Genomic DNA, 13,443 nt, shown 5'->3' on the forward strand with positions numbered 1-13,443 from the left:
AAGCAGTGGTATCAACGCAGAGTACTAACACCATTGAACTTTGTAATAGATCTTATTTATCATTATAGGCCAAGTTTCGCGATCGATTTATGTTTTCTAATTACTCATGGTTCGTCTTTTTCTTTTTGGAATGTGTATATCAAATTTGTTTGAATACAAACAAAAAAAGGCAGTGATGCAATGGGGTGATAGTACATACATATATTAAGTAAATTTTCTCTGGTTATACTCATCTACTGTTTTAACTATTCAAAGAGAGTTTATAATATATATAGATAAAATATAAATACATATATACACATACTTCTCGTTTGCGTTTGCACGGTAAAATACGAGGATCATACGCCGCTTTTGTATCGCTCGTGAAACTGGAACGTCTAGTTTTACGAATTAAAAACGTGCCAAGGGATATATGATCTTCGTATTGAAGAATAACGCGATATCAATAGTAGATCATAGGATGTAATCTATTTCTGTATGTTGCGAACAAGTATGTATCTCACATACATAAATCCATTTGTCTGTGGATATAACAAACAATTGTAATATATATAACCATATCTTTTAATACACTTATCACTGTTTCAAATGTATATGACAATTATGTAATTATGATTCATCAAATATGATCTCTAGTACAGATGATTATAATAACAAGAACATATAATGGAATATTTATTGCTTTTGAAGATATTATATTATATCTGCTTCCGAAAAGTTGCGTTATATATTCAAGAGTATAAAAGGATAAATTTTTTTATAATTCCACAAAATTTTATATTCAACAAAATATTTATTACACTAAACATTGTGACATTACCAACGTCTGTTATCTCTGTTATTTGATTGTATATTCTTTCAAAAACAGATATTAAGACGATGGACGATAGAAAAAAAAAAGAACATTTTTTAATGATAATAAATTTCGTTTATGCATATATAGAACTAAACAAATCTACAAAACTAATGAATAACAAAAGCTCTTTAAGAGATCCTTGTAAAAGGCATGACTTTTCAGCATTACTTTAGACTCCTCTTTACAGAATTATCCATATGCCTTAAACAGTAATGTACATAGCATACAGAAAAATTGTAGAAACCTATATAGAAATCTTACGTATCCTATGGAAGGGAACAAAGTTTTAGGTTTATTAAAATAAAAGAAATGTTGCATCAAATAATAAAACAAACAAGACAATTTTATTTCAGACGAAAGAGCGGGTATTTTAATACTTGGTAATATATATATATATATATATATATATATATATATATATATATATATATATATATATATATATATTCAACAAGTAATACATATATATATATAAATTTATTATTTAAATAATTCCAAAATTTTGATAGCAATCCGTGTGTATAGCATAAAAGTATGTGTATTCTACATTGTGTATACATATACACACACACACACACACACGGGAATGTATAGATATGCGATTGTCATGATAACAGAGCTGTGTAACGACTTAAATATATCATAATAAATATCCAAAAAAAGAAAAGAAAAAAAAACAATCGTGCATCATTAGTGAACGAATATGTTATCTTTTTCACAAGTTATCAAAGACGTAGTATAAAATCATTTCCCGTCCATATTGCATTTATATAGTCATGTTTTATGCAAATTTATCATAACAAAGATGGTACGAATCTCTTTTAATATACGAGACACGTCGTGTATTAATCGTAATGCTTGTTTATCTCGCAAACGCGAGCATGCTTATTACGCGTTTATGATAAAACAAGTACAAATCGGTTAATTGGCACAGCGCTTGTAACGAGAGCGAGAAGCATATAATCAATAATGGTCAGATGTGCGTTATATTTCGCACTAATAGTGATATCTTAAACCGTCTTTGAAAATAGAATGAGAAATGAGGTACTGGCATGGTTTTTGTAGTTGTTATTAAATCTCGGTTACATTATGTAATCTCCGGTTGTACTATTAAAACTTTTATTGATAATTATCGTAAAATCGTGATAATATTATGATTATTCGTACTATGTACATATATTTTATATGTATAAGGGTATATGTATATATATATATATATATATATATATATATATATATATATATATATATATAATGTTTATATATATATATATGATATACATATACAAAGTATCCGACAAATAAATGACCTACACACTAAAAAGAAAAGTCCTGTACCATTTTTTCTATAACGCTTAATAAAAGAGTTATTATTGAATAAAGTCTGGTGTAGACTTTTAGTCGAATGCACGTTGGTGAGCTTTCCTGGTGTAGCAGCGGAATGCTCACTACCAGGCGCGTGGCTCACCGATGTGCACCCGACTAAAAGTCGGCGCTGATTAGCCAAATTTTACTCATATCGTTTTTGAATGAACGGTTTAATCCAATCCGGAGCAATTAATTATTATATTACTATATTATAATTACTATATTTTGCTATGAATTCAAGCCTTTTATTGGCAGAAACGATGCAATGATGTCATTAATCGCGAGTCAGAGCGGTTAAACCTGCTACATTCGAAAACGCTATCAGCAATAACTCCTTTATTAAGCGTTATTAAAAAAATGATTCAGAACTTTTCGACTCAGTTTGACCCAATCTATCTATATCTTTCGGTTGATCACTTACTTATCGGACATCCTGTATATACATAATTATATATTTAATTTTATAATAATTTATATATATATATATATGTATGTATGTATGTATATACAGGGTGCTAAATTTCAAACATAACAGATCGAATAGTTTGATAACTAAATAAAATATCGAGGTCCGTTTTTTATGTGTCCATCGAAAATCAAATTCTTTTTATCAAAATTTATTCATCTCAAAACAATACAATCTAAAACCGGATCTTGATATTTCATTTATAGCGTTTTCGAATGTAACAGTTTTAATCGCTTTGAGAGCGTTTAATGACGTCATCATCTCTGTCAATAAAAGACTTGAATTCATAATAAAATATAGTGATTAATTGATTCGATGAATAGATTAACTTATTCATTCGAAAACGCTATCAGTTATCGAGATATTCGGTTATGTTTGAAATTTAGCACCCTGTAGATATAAATTATTATAAAAGACGATAAGGTATTCGAGAAATATATATGTAACTCTCCAAAGGAATATATGCAACATGTATCAAAGTTTGTGCATATTTTCTTGGTTATAAACTTTTGACAAGTTACAGTCAGCTTCCCATTAATAAAATTTTCATGTTCAATTATTTATCATGTGTGATTTTAAAATTAAACATTTTATCAATGAAACCAATAAAAATTATAAATAAGAGAGAGAGAGAGAGAAAAAAAGAGAGACTCACTCTTAATATAAATCTACTTAATAAAAAAACTGAATTTTACAAATTTTTATTCTAGATTAGTTAATCCCATATTTATCAGATGTATAATATTGGAAGCAAATACACAACTTTGGATACATTTTCTATATGTGTCTCAAGGCTTTCGGAGAGTTACGGGAGGAATAATGAAAGACGACAAAAACGTCGCAGAATGACTTGTTATACAATTGATACTTACACATTAACCGATAATCAATATTGTCAGAAAAATACTACTTACAATATGAATATAATGCTTTTAAAAAGGAAACTGATTTCATACAGATTGTGCATACAAATCACACTTTTGACCACTCAATCAATCATCTCTCTTTATATTTTTGGCAAATAAGGCTAGACAGTAGGATGACGGAAAAAAAATCATCTTCGTCATAATTTTGCGTGAAGTTTTTCTGTTACTGCCTTCAATCTGAAAATGTTTAAATATCTTTTTGCTTTCTTTGTCATCGTTTCTTCTTTATTCAATAATGCTCGCGAAATGTGAAGATTTAATTTTATTACAGCGATACCTTGAAAGTTCCTCTTGAATGCGATCAGTTATCGCTTTCCGTGCTTCCATCTCGTTCACTTTTGACGCCCGCAAATCTGCCAGCATTCCACTAAAGTCTATGGGCTCACCGTAATTCATGGTAACTTTCTTTCCCGTTCTAAACATATACGGCGGCTCGTTGGGAAGTACTTCATCCATACCGAGATGGCAAATAGGAATTACGATAGGCGTGACGGGCGATTCTAATATTAATCTACCCACGCCCCATTTCAACCTAAACAATATCATCGATTTAATTTTCGTTGAATGCACTAATGATATGCTCATCCATGATCTTCTTATATATACAGGGTGTCCTAGACCACCCGTACACCCCTTTTCTTTCAAAAACTAAGCATTTTAGAGAAAAACGTTTTCAACAAAAATTGTATGGTTTTGAGGGGAACATAAGATGGTGTCATTGGTTTGACCTTGGATGGCAACGTTAAGGTCAAGTCAAGGACACCTATAATTTCTTAAACGAAATCCCCTATTTTTATTGCATATTCTTATAGCTTATGTCGAGAGCTTTCCAAAACACTATAATAAAGTATTTTTTCATAAAGTATTTTATATTTTAATCTGACATATTTTGATATAAAAAATAAAATATTTCGTAAAATATTCAGTTTTCGATAATCTTACCGTAATACTTTTATATACAAAATAACGAGACAAATCAATTAGTATAAAAAAATAATTGTTTTTAAGAAAATTATTTACAATGTATTTTTTTAAATAATTATTTGTTTTTTGGCACTAATTGATTTGTCTCATTATTCTGTACATAAAAGTATTACGGTAAGATTATCGAAAACTAAATATTTTACAAGATATTTAATTTTTTATATCCAAATATGTCAGATTAAAATACAAAATAACTCAAAAAGCACTTTATGAAAAAATACTTTATTATAGTGTTTTGGAAAGCTCTCGAGATAAGCTACAAGAATATGTAATGAAAAATAGGGGGTTCCATTTAAGAAATTAAAGGTGTCCTTGACTTGACCTTAACGATGCCATCCAAGGTCAAACCAATGACACCATCTTATGTTCCCCTCAAAACCATACAATTTTTGTTTAAAACGTTTTTCTCTAAAACGCTTAGTTTTTGAAAGAAAAGGGGTGTACTAGGGGTGGTCTAGGACACCCTGTATAGAGCTTTAAGTAATCTTTGCAAAGATATTTTTCAAGAATAAGCCAATATATACCTAAATTTTTAATATTTTAATAATCGAATCATTGCACATTAGATTTATTTCGAATCGATTTTTATCTCAAATAGCGAATGATAAATGTTTCAAAAATATAAATTGCAAATTATAAACATTTTTATTTTTTGCTCATAATATTATAATACGATAGCATTAATTTGTAGTAGCGTACGCAGATTTGCGCTCTCAGATTTCAGAGCAAAAGATTACGAAAGTAACTTGAGTACGAACCTCATCTCTTCCTTAAGCATATTGACTTTTCCTTCGGGGAAGACGTGCAGCCACTCGCCACAGGCCAACCTTTCGATGCAGAAGTCCATGGCTTCCTGATACACGCCATCACCTCTGACGATGGGTATGCACTTGCCGAGCATGAAAAAGTAGGAATGCCAGACATTCGTGAAACAAATGTCCTGGGCGGCGAGCGACCATCTTATCTTACGTCGATTAAACCCGTGCCGGATGTCCAGGGTCGCTAAATGAGTTCAGAGATTTTTCTGTCTTAAATTCTTTCATTCGATCGCGTATCGGCGTCGTTCTGAGAAAGAAAAACACGTCTCAAAAGAGAGGACATAAGCGCACATTAAGGATGTCGAAAGAATACTATAATATTACTCGTTTTAAAAAAGAAAAAGAAACAAGGCGCGTAAAAAAAGGAAACTTACTATTAATTACGCACAATTAAACACCGGAGACGCAATGGAATTAAGAACAAAGTATCTTTGTTATTGTTTCATTCTCACGTGCCAATGACTCGTATAGCTATTATCTTATCGTTAGTAATATAGTAATCTCGCATTTCTAAACCCGTCGAATCATTGTAATCCAAGTACTTTAAGATGAATCGATTAGTGAGCAAGTTTTTCAAGTTTTAATTTTTCAAATATTGAAATCTTATTTTCTGAAAAATATTAAAAGGATTTTTTTTAAATAAAAGATAATTCGATTTTTAATTTATTTTTTTTTTTTCAAGAGAGCTTGGTTATACCAAGTGGTTGGTAGGGTGTTTCAGAAATACTTTATCAAACTTTGGGGATGAATTCTCCATATAAAAAGAAGAAAAAAATGTCATATAAATATATGCCCGAAAATGCCTGGTTATGAGTTATAATCGAAAGATTACATTCAATTCAGTACTATGGCCTAACCTGGCGAAATCTATTATATTTTTATCTATGGGGACATTTAAAAGCTCTAGTTCATGCAACTGAAATTGCAAATGAAGAGACACTTCACCAACGCATCGTAGATGTCTGCGAAACCATTCGCAACTGTCATGGAATCTTTGAAAGAGTGCGACAGTCCATGCGTGCATTGAAGCAGGTGGAAGACATTTTGGGCATTTGTGATGAATTGCGAGTAGATAAATTGAATTGAAGATATATTTACATATTACATTGACCATGTTCTGCAGAGAAATCGTTTAGTTATCGTTAACACTCGATGTTGTTTCGTTGGTTTTAAAAGTAAGAGCCAATCACATTCAATTGTTACTAAGCGATTTTCTTTGCGAACGCGGCCATTGGTCATGTGTTATTGTAGATATATTCTGTCAGTTCTTGTTGTTGAAATCTTTTGATTATAACTCATAAATCGGGTATTTCCTGACATGTGTCTATATGATTTTTTTTTCTTGTTTTTGTATGGAGAACTCACCCTCAAAATTTGTTGAAATATTCCTGAAACACCCTATACAGGGTGTTCCCAATTTAAATGGCAAAACTTCAGAAGCGTGTAGGGGATCGAAAAGCTAAGATAGAAAGTCCTTTAGAGGTTTGCTCGTTTTTGTTCCATTTTGGAGAAAATGACAAAAAAAGAAACAAAACAAGTTTTCGTTTTTTTACTTATTTATTTACATTTTATTTATGTTATCTATTTAATGCAGATATTGTTCAAAATGTTGCCCTCTTGCAGCAATGCAAGCATTACATCTAGCACTGACCTCATTAATTGCAGATAGACATTGCTCTAGTGATATTTGGTACACTGCATCTATGATTCGGTCTCTTAATTGCTCTCTTGAATCGATTGGCACCGTAAAGGATAACATCAAGTGTTTACATATGTAAGGAACCTTGAAGCAGAAAGTTTATTCGGTGCCAATCAATTCAAGAGAGAAACTGACAATGAGAGATTGAATTTTTGCGATTTTCTCTAAAATAGAGCAAAAACGAGCAAACCTCTAAAGGACTTCTTGTCTTAGTTCTTCGGTCCTCTACACGCTCTTAAAGTTTTGCCATTTAAATTGGGGACACCCTGTATAATAAGTTGAACGAGTTTCGAGATGTTACATTTCATTCTTACGTTTCATTGCGCGTCTCTCGGCCCTTAACTGCGTCTGCGGGATCCACGAAGCATGCTGTTTTATTAGCCGACAAATGGACGGTCCCGTCGCATCGCTTTACACCTTGGACGATTCGTACATATTTTTATTTCTTATTTTTTTTCTCGAGATGATAAATCAACCGCGCGCAACGCAAGTCCGGCAAAAAGGCCATGGCGGAGGACTGATGATACGTTATTACGCGAATGCCGAAAGGCATTTAAACGAACGACGTGAAAAGGAAAAAGCTTACCCCATATGCCCGGATCGTCGAAGCAACTGTGATGATTCGACACGGTAATGAGCGGAACGTTTTTCGGCCGGAGGTCTAAGGCGCGCACGATAATGTGCTTGTTGTACACCGTTGTTTTGTTCAGCCATTCTTAAATGCAGAAGATAAATTCTTTGTTAGATTACTCATCGCAGAGGATACTCACACGGAGTCGTAGTGTATGGTCCAGAGTCCGCGGAAAGGACTCACCTTGGTTTCAGCCTGACATGAGATGCCTGACCAAAAAAAAAAAAAAAAAAAAAAAAAAAATCAGATTCGTAAAAAAAAATCGGGTTCAATCGTCCCGTTTCAATTTTCAAAATCGAGACTGCTTCGATAATTCGTTAATTCGAAATATTTGGCGTGTACATTAATCGAATACTCTACGAAGAAATGATAACCGCAAACTTTCTTGAAAAATGTTTCCATTACTTTATTGTCTTATATTAACTAATTATAATTATACATAATTATACGCTTCGTTTACAATCGTAAGTGGACGGAATTACACAATAAATTAATTACAGATAAAGTTAATGAATAGTTCGTTATAAACAAATGGCACAAGATTACTCTTTAAAAAGCGTAATTTATTTATTTATTAGATACGGGAATAAATCCCTTTGATATACAAATATGTAAATACAAAGTGATGCTGAAACAGAAAAAAATAGAAGAATAAATAATGCAATAATGGTGGAAAGTCGACATGTTGTTATTAAAATACATGCTAAATTACCACGATTTAACTTCGATGTTGCAAGTCAGAAAATGTATAAGTGACCTTTGTACATATCTGCGATGCATACTCATGAATTAATAAAATTTTGTTTTCATTTCACATGATATTACAATGCGAATAAATGTCGTGCACAAAAAATAACCAATAGACTTTGCTTCATAGCTTCATAGCTTCTAATTATATATGTATATATATAGTATTATATATCATATTATATAATTATATCTCATACTGAAATATGTTAATAAAATAAATGTTATCGTTATGCAAGTATTAATACCTGGAAATATCCAAAATTAAAAAAAGTTCAATAATACATAATCAAATTTATCGTAATTAAATGTTTCCATGCAGAAATTATTTTGTTTATATTTATTTTCACTATTTATCACGTGCTTATTTTTATTGAATCTTAGGGGTTTTCATTTATTATAAATTATATTGATACCACATTATAATTTCTTGAATTCTTGATTCTGTAAAAAAATATATTTTGTTATAAACAATATGTTAAATATGTTAATAAATATATTAATAAGTATGCTAAAAAGCAGGATAAAAAGAGATATTGTACAGCTAAAATTTGGAAAAAATCGCTTAATCAGATTATGTAATGAATTTTCGAAAACTATCAAGGATGCACACAGCTTGTTTTGGATTTGTTTACGATACATTATGTAAAATATATATTTATTATATACATTAAATATGTATAATATTACACGAGAAAGACAATAATGTTGCTAGTAGACATGTATGTGTATATATATATATATATATATAAAGTCCATTGGACAAGCAGTGATCTGTATTACAATTAAGCATAATGATTGATGACGACACAATGACTCTGATCTTTCTTTAACAATTGATATTGACAGATAAGGCTTACTTCAATCATAGCTCGTGCGTCACGTGCTGTAACTGTATCGCGTATATATATATATGTTTCAATTTTATTTTTTACAAACAATGTCGTGTTTTCGATTTACGAATGGTACATACGTGTCGCGATGGTAAACGATCACGCCCGTATATTTTCACGCGGCACAACGGTCACCGTCAATGTCAACCAATGTAACGAGATACCATAGCCAGGTGCCATATATTTTCATTTAACCTTCGCGCGATACTTATGTTGTTCTACAACGCGACGAACACTCGTATACACTCATGTATGGAAATGATATTCGCTCGCGCGCGCGCATCACACCATCACCACTTAATCACCATGAGATCTCGGCGATATCGCGAGCCGTACCGTTCGAGTGACCTGTCATCGCAATTGTTGCGAATCGCCCGACGAATCCTGAGCGATGACCGGCACGCGAACAGCCCTTACCTATGAGGATTTTCGAGAAAATGCCCACCGCCGCGAAGGTTATGCTGCTCGCGATGTTCCATAACCGAGACGAGTTCCGTAGTTGCGGTATGATCCACTTGATGTCGTATAGCATCGCGTCGACGGCCACTACCGTGCGTGACTATGTGGAGCGAACGGCGGCACGGCGGTTGTCTGAACAATCGGGAAACGGTTTCCCCGCGAGAGATCGTTCGGTCTTTCGTAACGCGCGGCAGCCATCTTCGTGCGCGAGTCAGCGCCATGTTTCGCGACGCGGTCACGTGGCCGAACGTCACCGAGCGTCACCGATCACGGCCGATCTTGACCGAGTGTCCTGCGTCGCGACGCGACGCAACACCTGATCCGCGAATACCTTCAGATTAGACACGCTCGAGCTTTTGGGTAGGTGGGACAGTGGTCAGTCACGTTTCCCGGATAGATAAGTTTTTTTTCACAAGCTCTCTTACTTACAATTGATCTTTTAAGATTTGCATTATCACTTATAAACCATTCCAGTCAGCCACGTCTGTTCTAACAGATATTGCCAAGTGCTTGCTACAAATTATTGTCAGCAAAAAGACTACAAATTTGGTACACGAGTTGTTATTACCGATTAAACTGGCAGATTGCCGGCAAGAACCAAGCGAAGTTTGCTAACATAACTACACAGCCAATTGGCGGCAGAAACCAAGCAAGGCTTGCTGACATGACTGACATCAGATTATCGGCAAAAACTGAGCAAGATCTGGAGTGCGCAATCTGATGGCAAATTGACAGCAAAAACCGAACAGAATCTGCAGCTTATTACAAAGTATTATAAAATAGTTCAGTCGCTTATCGCTATGCGGCGCGTTATTCATTATCTATACTCGTACTCAAATTCTTGTCATGAGTGTATATAAAGCTTGCAAAATGCTAATAATATTATAATATATATATTTCTATCAGTTCAATTTTTGACACAATTCTTATACAGAAAATTCAGATAGTGAACTGATTTTTAGCAAATCGGATAGATAATTGTTCGATTTTCACTTATTCGAACAATTTCTGTCCAAAAAGATCTTTAATTTTATAAATTAAAGATCTTTTTGGACAGAGATTGTTCGAATAATTATTATTAAATATATTATTTAAATTCACCTATATGTTTTAACACATTAATATATGATTCTAATGTCTAATGTCTAATTATCTAATGGTTATTTTATGATCAAAACTTATCATTATTTTATTACTTAGAGTTGAGACTTTAAATCCATTTAAACATACTATTTTATATGAATGGCCAAAAGCTGCAGAATATGTTCGGTTTTTGCTGACAATCTGTTGTCAGATTGTCTTGCGTAGATCTTGCTCGATTTTTGCCATCAATTTGACGTCAAGTCATGTCAAGCTTTGCTCGGTTTTTGCCGTCAATTTGCTATCAGGTTATATCAGCAAGCTTTGTCATCAAAACACAAGCTTAATGCGGACACAGATGGCATTGGATTTGTTACCAAGTTTTGAGCAAATTTGATGCCAATTTGGCAACAATTTATTATCAAATTGCTTACTGGGCAGTTGATGGCCATTGACGAGTATTCGTCGGAGCCAATCCCTACACGAAGAAGAAGAAGATACGTTCGAAATTCGTTCATTACGTAGGCACATGTGTTATTGTCTTAAATTTAGAATGTTGGGCTTGTCACTTTTCTCCTCCCTCCCCCATCGTATTTCTTATCACTTGGGCAATATGATTAATGCGTAGCTCTCATCACGCGCTTTATGGGTCATGTTTTATTGCGTTCTTGGATATTTGTAAACTCGCTTTTGAAAGGGATCACATCTCCGTCTTAGGGCCAATTTCACAAAGTCCGGTTAGATGAACCGACGGTTAAAATTGGCCAACAGAAAATAGAGATGAAGGAAAACCAAGTATTCATATCATTTCAGTTGGAACCTTGCTAATTTTAACCGTTGTTTCATTTAACTGGGCTTGGTGAAATCGGCCTTTAATCAGCTGGATTTTAATTATCAGCTATAAATATTATTAAAACATTCGAGAGAGAAATTTGTTTGTTTAACGAGAATCTGAAAAACATATACATATTTCAAATCGATTCGGAAAAAAGATATACACTGTTTCACTTTAATTTTTTAATTGTTTATGCACGCGGTAATAATTAAAAAAAATAGAAGTATTTTTCTAAACTAAATTCGATTTTATTTAAATTTGTTAGCTTGATTCATATAAATGAGATTAAAGAGAACTTTCAAAAGATTTAAAAAATCGATATATAAGTAATTTATTGTTTCCGTCTCTTTCAATGTAAAAACTTTAATGTTGACAAGATTATTACTCCTAAATCTGCATGTTTAGTGGCCTAATTAAATTGATACCGTGATGGGTCTATTTAACATTTAATTATACCGTAGCTAAAAGATCGAATAGCGTTTAACGAGAGATGGCGATGCGTAACGAAGCAGACATATGCCAAGAACGAAATAACCAGAAAATGGAAACGAAGCAGAGAAAGGGGAACGACGAAGGGCAAGACGAATACGGAATACTAAACGTGGGAAAAGAAGATAAGAGAATGGGAGCAGGAAGGAAGAAACGAGGGGGGAGGCAAGAATACTAGAAGCGCGAGTAACAGAGTAGGGGGTATTATGTATATTATTAAGGGAGAAACACAGACGAAGGAAAAATGCGCGCTCCGGGTATAAAGTACGTAAAAGTTCACTTAACAATTTCATTCTCGTTCGAGAAAAAAAAAAATATAGTTTTCTCGCATTCTCCCTGAATAGTAAAATGTTATCGTTCTTCTGGAATCTCCTGCAAGTGAAAAAAGCCTCTGTACGTGGTTTTGTAAACAGTCATTGCGAACATGATTGTTTACATACTATTTTCCCATACAGGGTGTATGTATCTAACGATAAGTACTAGTCGTTATAAGAATTATGAATGTATAAAAAAAAAATACAACCCCCCCCCCCGAATAAAAATACAAAAATCATGCAGATAATTAAGATCCATTAGAGTAATATTGATTATCATTAATTACAATTGATTGCATCGTCGTCAAACGCTACGATCTAGAAAGAAACGCGAAGCATCAATCGCCCTTTTTCCTCGAGAGAAGATTAATCGACGTTCCCGGAATCGAGTCACACGAGATCGGTCCTCAAAGAGGCTTTCTCTCGATAACTTTCTGCGAAATGCGCGCAGACAGGCAGTTAACTGCTGGTGGAACACGCGAGCTATCGACTTCGTTCGATCGCACGGTCATTTACGATCACGAGTGAAAATCTACGCGCGCGTGTAAGATAGAGAAGAGAAGCAAAGCGAGAGGGGAAGGAAGAAGGGCTCGCGCGCGCGAGAAGAGAAGATACACAATGATGCGAGAGAGCGTGAGTCGCGCTCGAACCTCGAACATCGTAGCGGGAAGGAGAGAGGGGCAGGGGAGAGAAGGAGAACGTCCAGTGGCATTCGGGACGTTGGATGGTTGAAGGAGGGGGCGGGGGAGAGGGAAGGAGAAGAGATCGACGTGAGGAAAGAAGCGGCAACCGGCAACCAGTCGAGGCGCACTTCACGGAGTGGGGAGTTGGGCCTCATCTCGGCGGCCAGTTCGACTCTCGGGATCGGTTGACTCTGC

At 33.9% G+C, this 13,443-nt stretch overlaps 1 protein-coding gene across 3 annotated transcripts; it reads right to left on the reverse strand.

The window, feature by feature from the left end:
* Positions 1–2,757: 2,757 nt before the first annotated feature.
* On the reverse strand, positions 2,758–10,070 carry Taz (tafazzin, phospholipid-lysophospholipid transacylase). Of its 3 annotated transcripts, none has more exons than XM_070312032.1 (5): positions 9,806–10,070; positions 7,704–7,832; positions 5,359–5,602; positions 3,894–4,148; positions 2,758–3,811 (listed from the first exon to the last, which is right to left on the reverse strand). In XM_070312032.1, the coding sequence occupies exons 1-5, from the start codon at positions 9,918–9,920 to the stop codon at positions 3,754–3,756; spliced, it is 801 nt and encodes a 266-aa protein (XP_070168133.1). In that variant the 5' UTR covers positions 9,921–10,070; the 3' UTR covers positions 2,758–3,753. The 3 variants fall into 3 exon arrangements, with proteins under 3 accessions (XP_070168133.1, XP_070168134.1, XP_070168135.1); XM_070312033.1 differs by having other exon boundaries at positions 2,758–3,793; positions 9,806–10,069; XM_070312034.1 differs by having other exon boundaries at positions 9,725–9,806.
* Between the last annotated feature and the right edge of the window lie 3,373 nt (positions 10,071–13,443).

This window comes from Polyergus mexicanus, unplaced genomic scaffold, assembly GCF_030449975.1.
Source record: "Polyergus mexicanus isolate NDT 795.1 unplaced genomic scaffold, iyPolMexi1.0 SCAF_21, whole genome shotgun sequence".
NCBI classification, from domain to species: domain Eukaryota; kingdom Metazoa; phylum Arthropoda; class Insecta; order Hymenoptera; family Formicidae; genus Polyergus; species Polyergus mexicanus.

Coding starts and splice junctions, on each gene's coding strand:
- Taz (XM_070312032.1), bottom strand. CDS start 9,920: ATGCTATACGACATCAAGTGGATCATACCGCAACTACGGAACTCGTCT. Junction 7,833..9,805: donor TTTCTCGAAAATCCTCATAG/GTAAGGGCTGTT, acceptor TCTGCATTTAAG/AATGGCTGAACAAAACAACG. Junction 5,603..7,703: donor CGACGATCCGGGCATATGGG/GTAAGCTTTTTC, acceptor GAACTCATTTAG/CGACCCTGGACATCCGGCAC.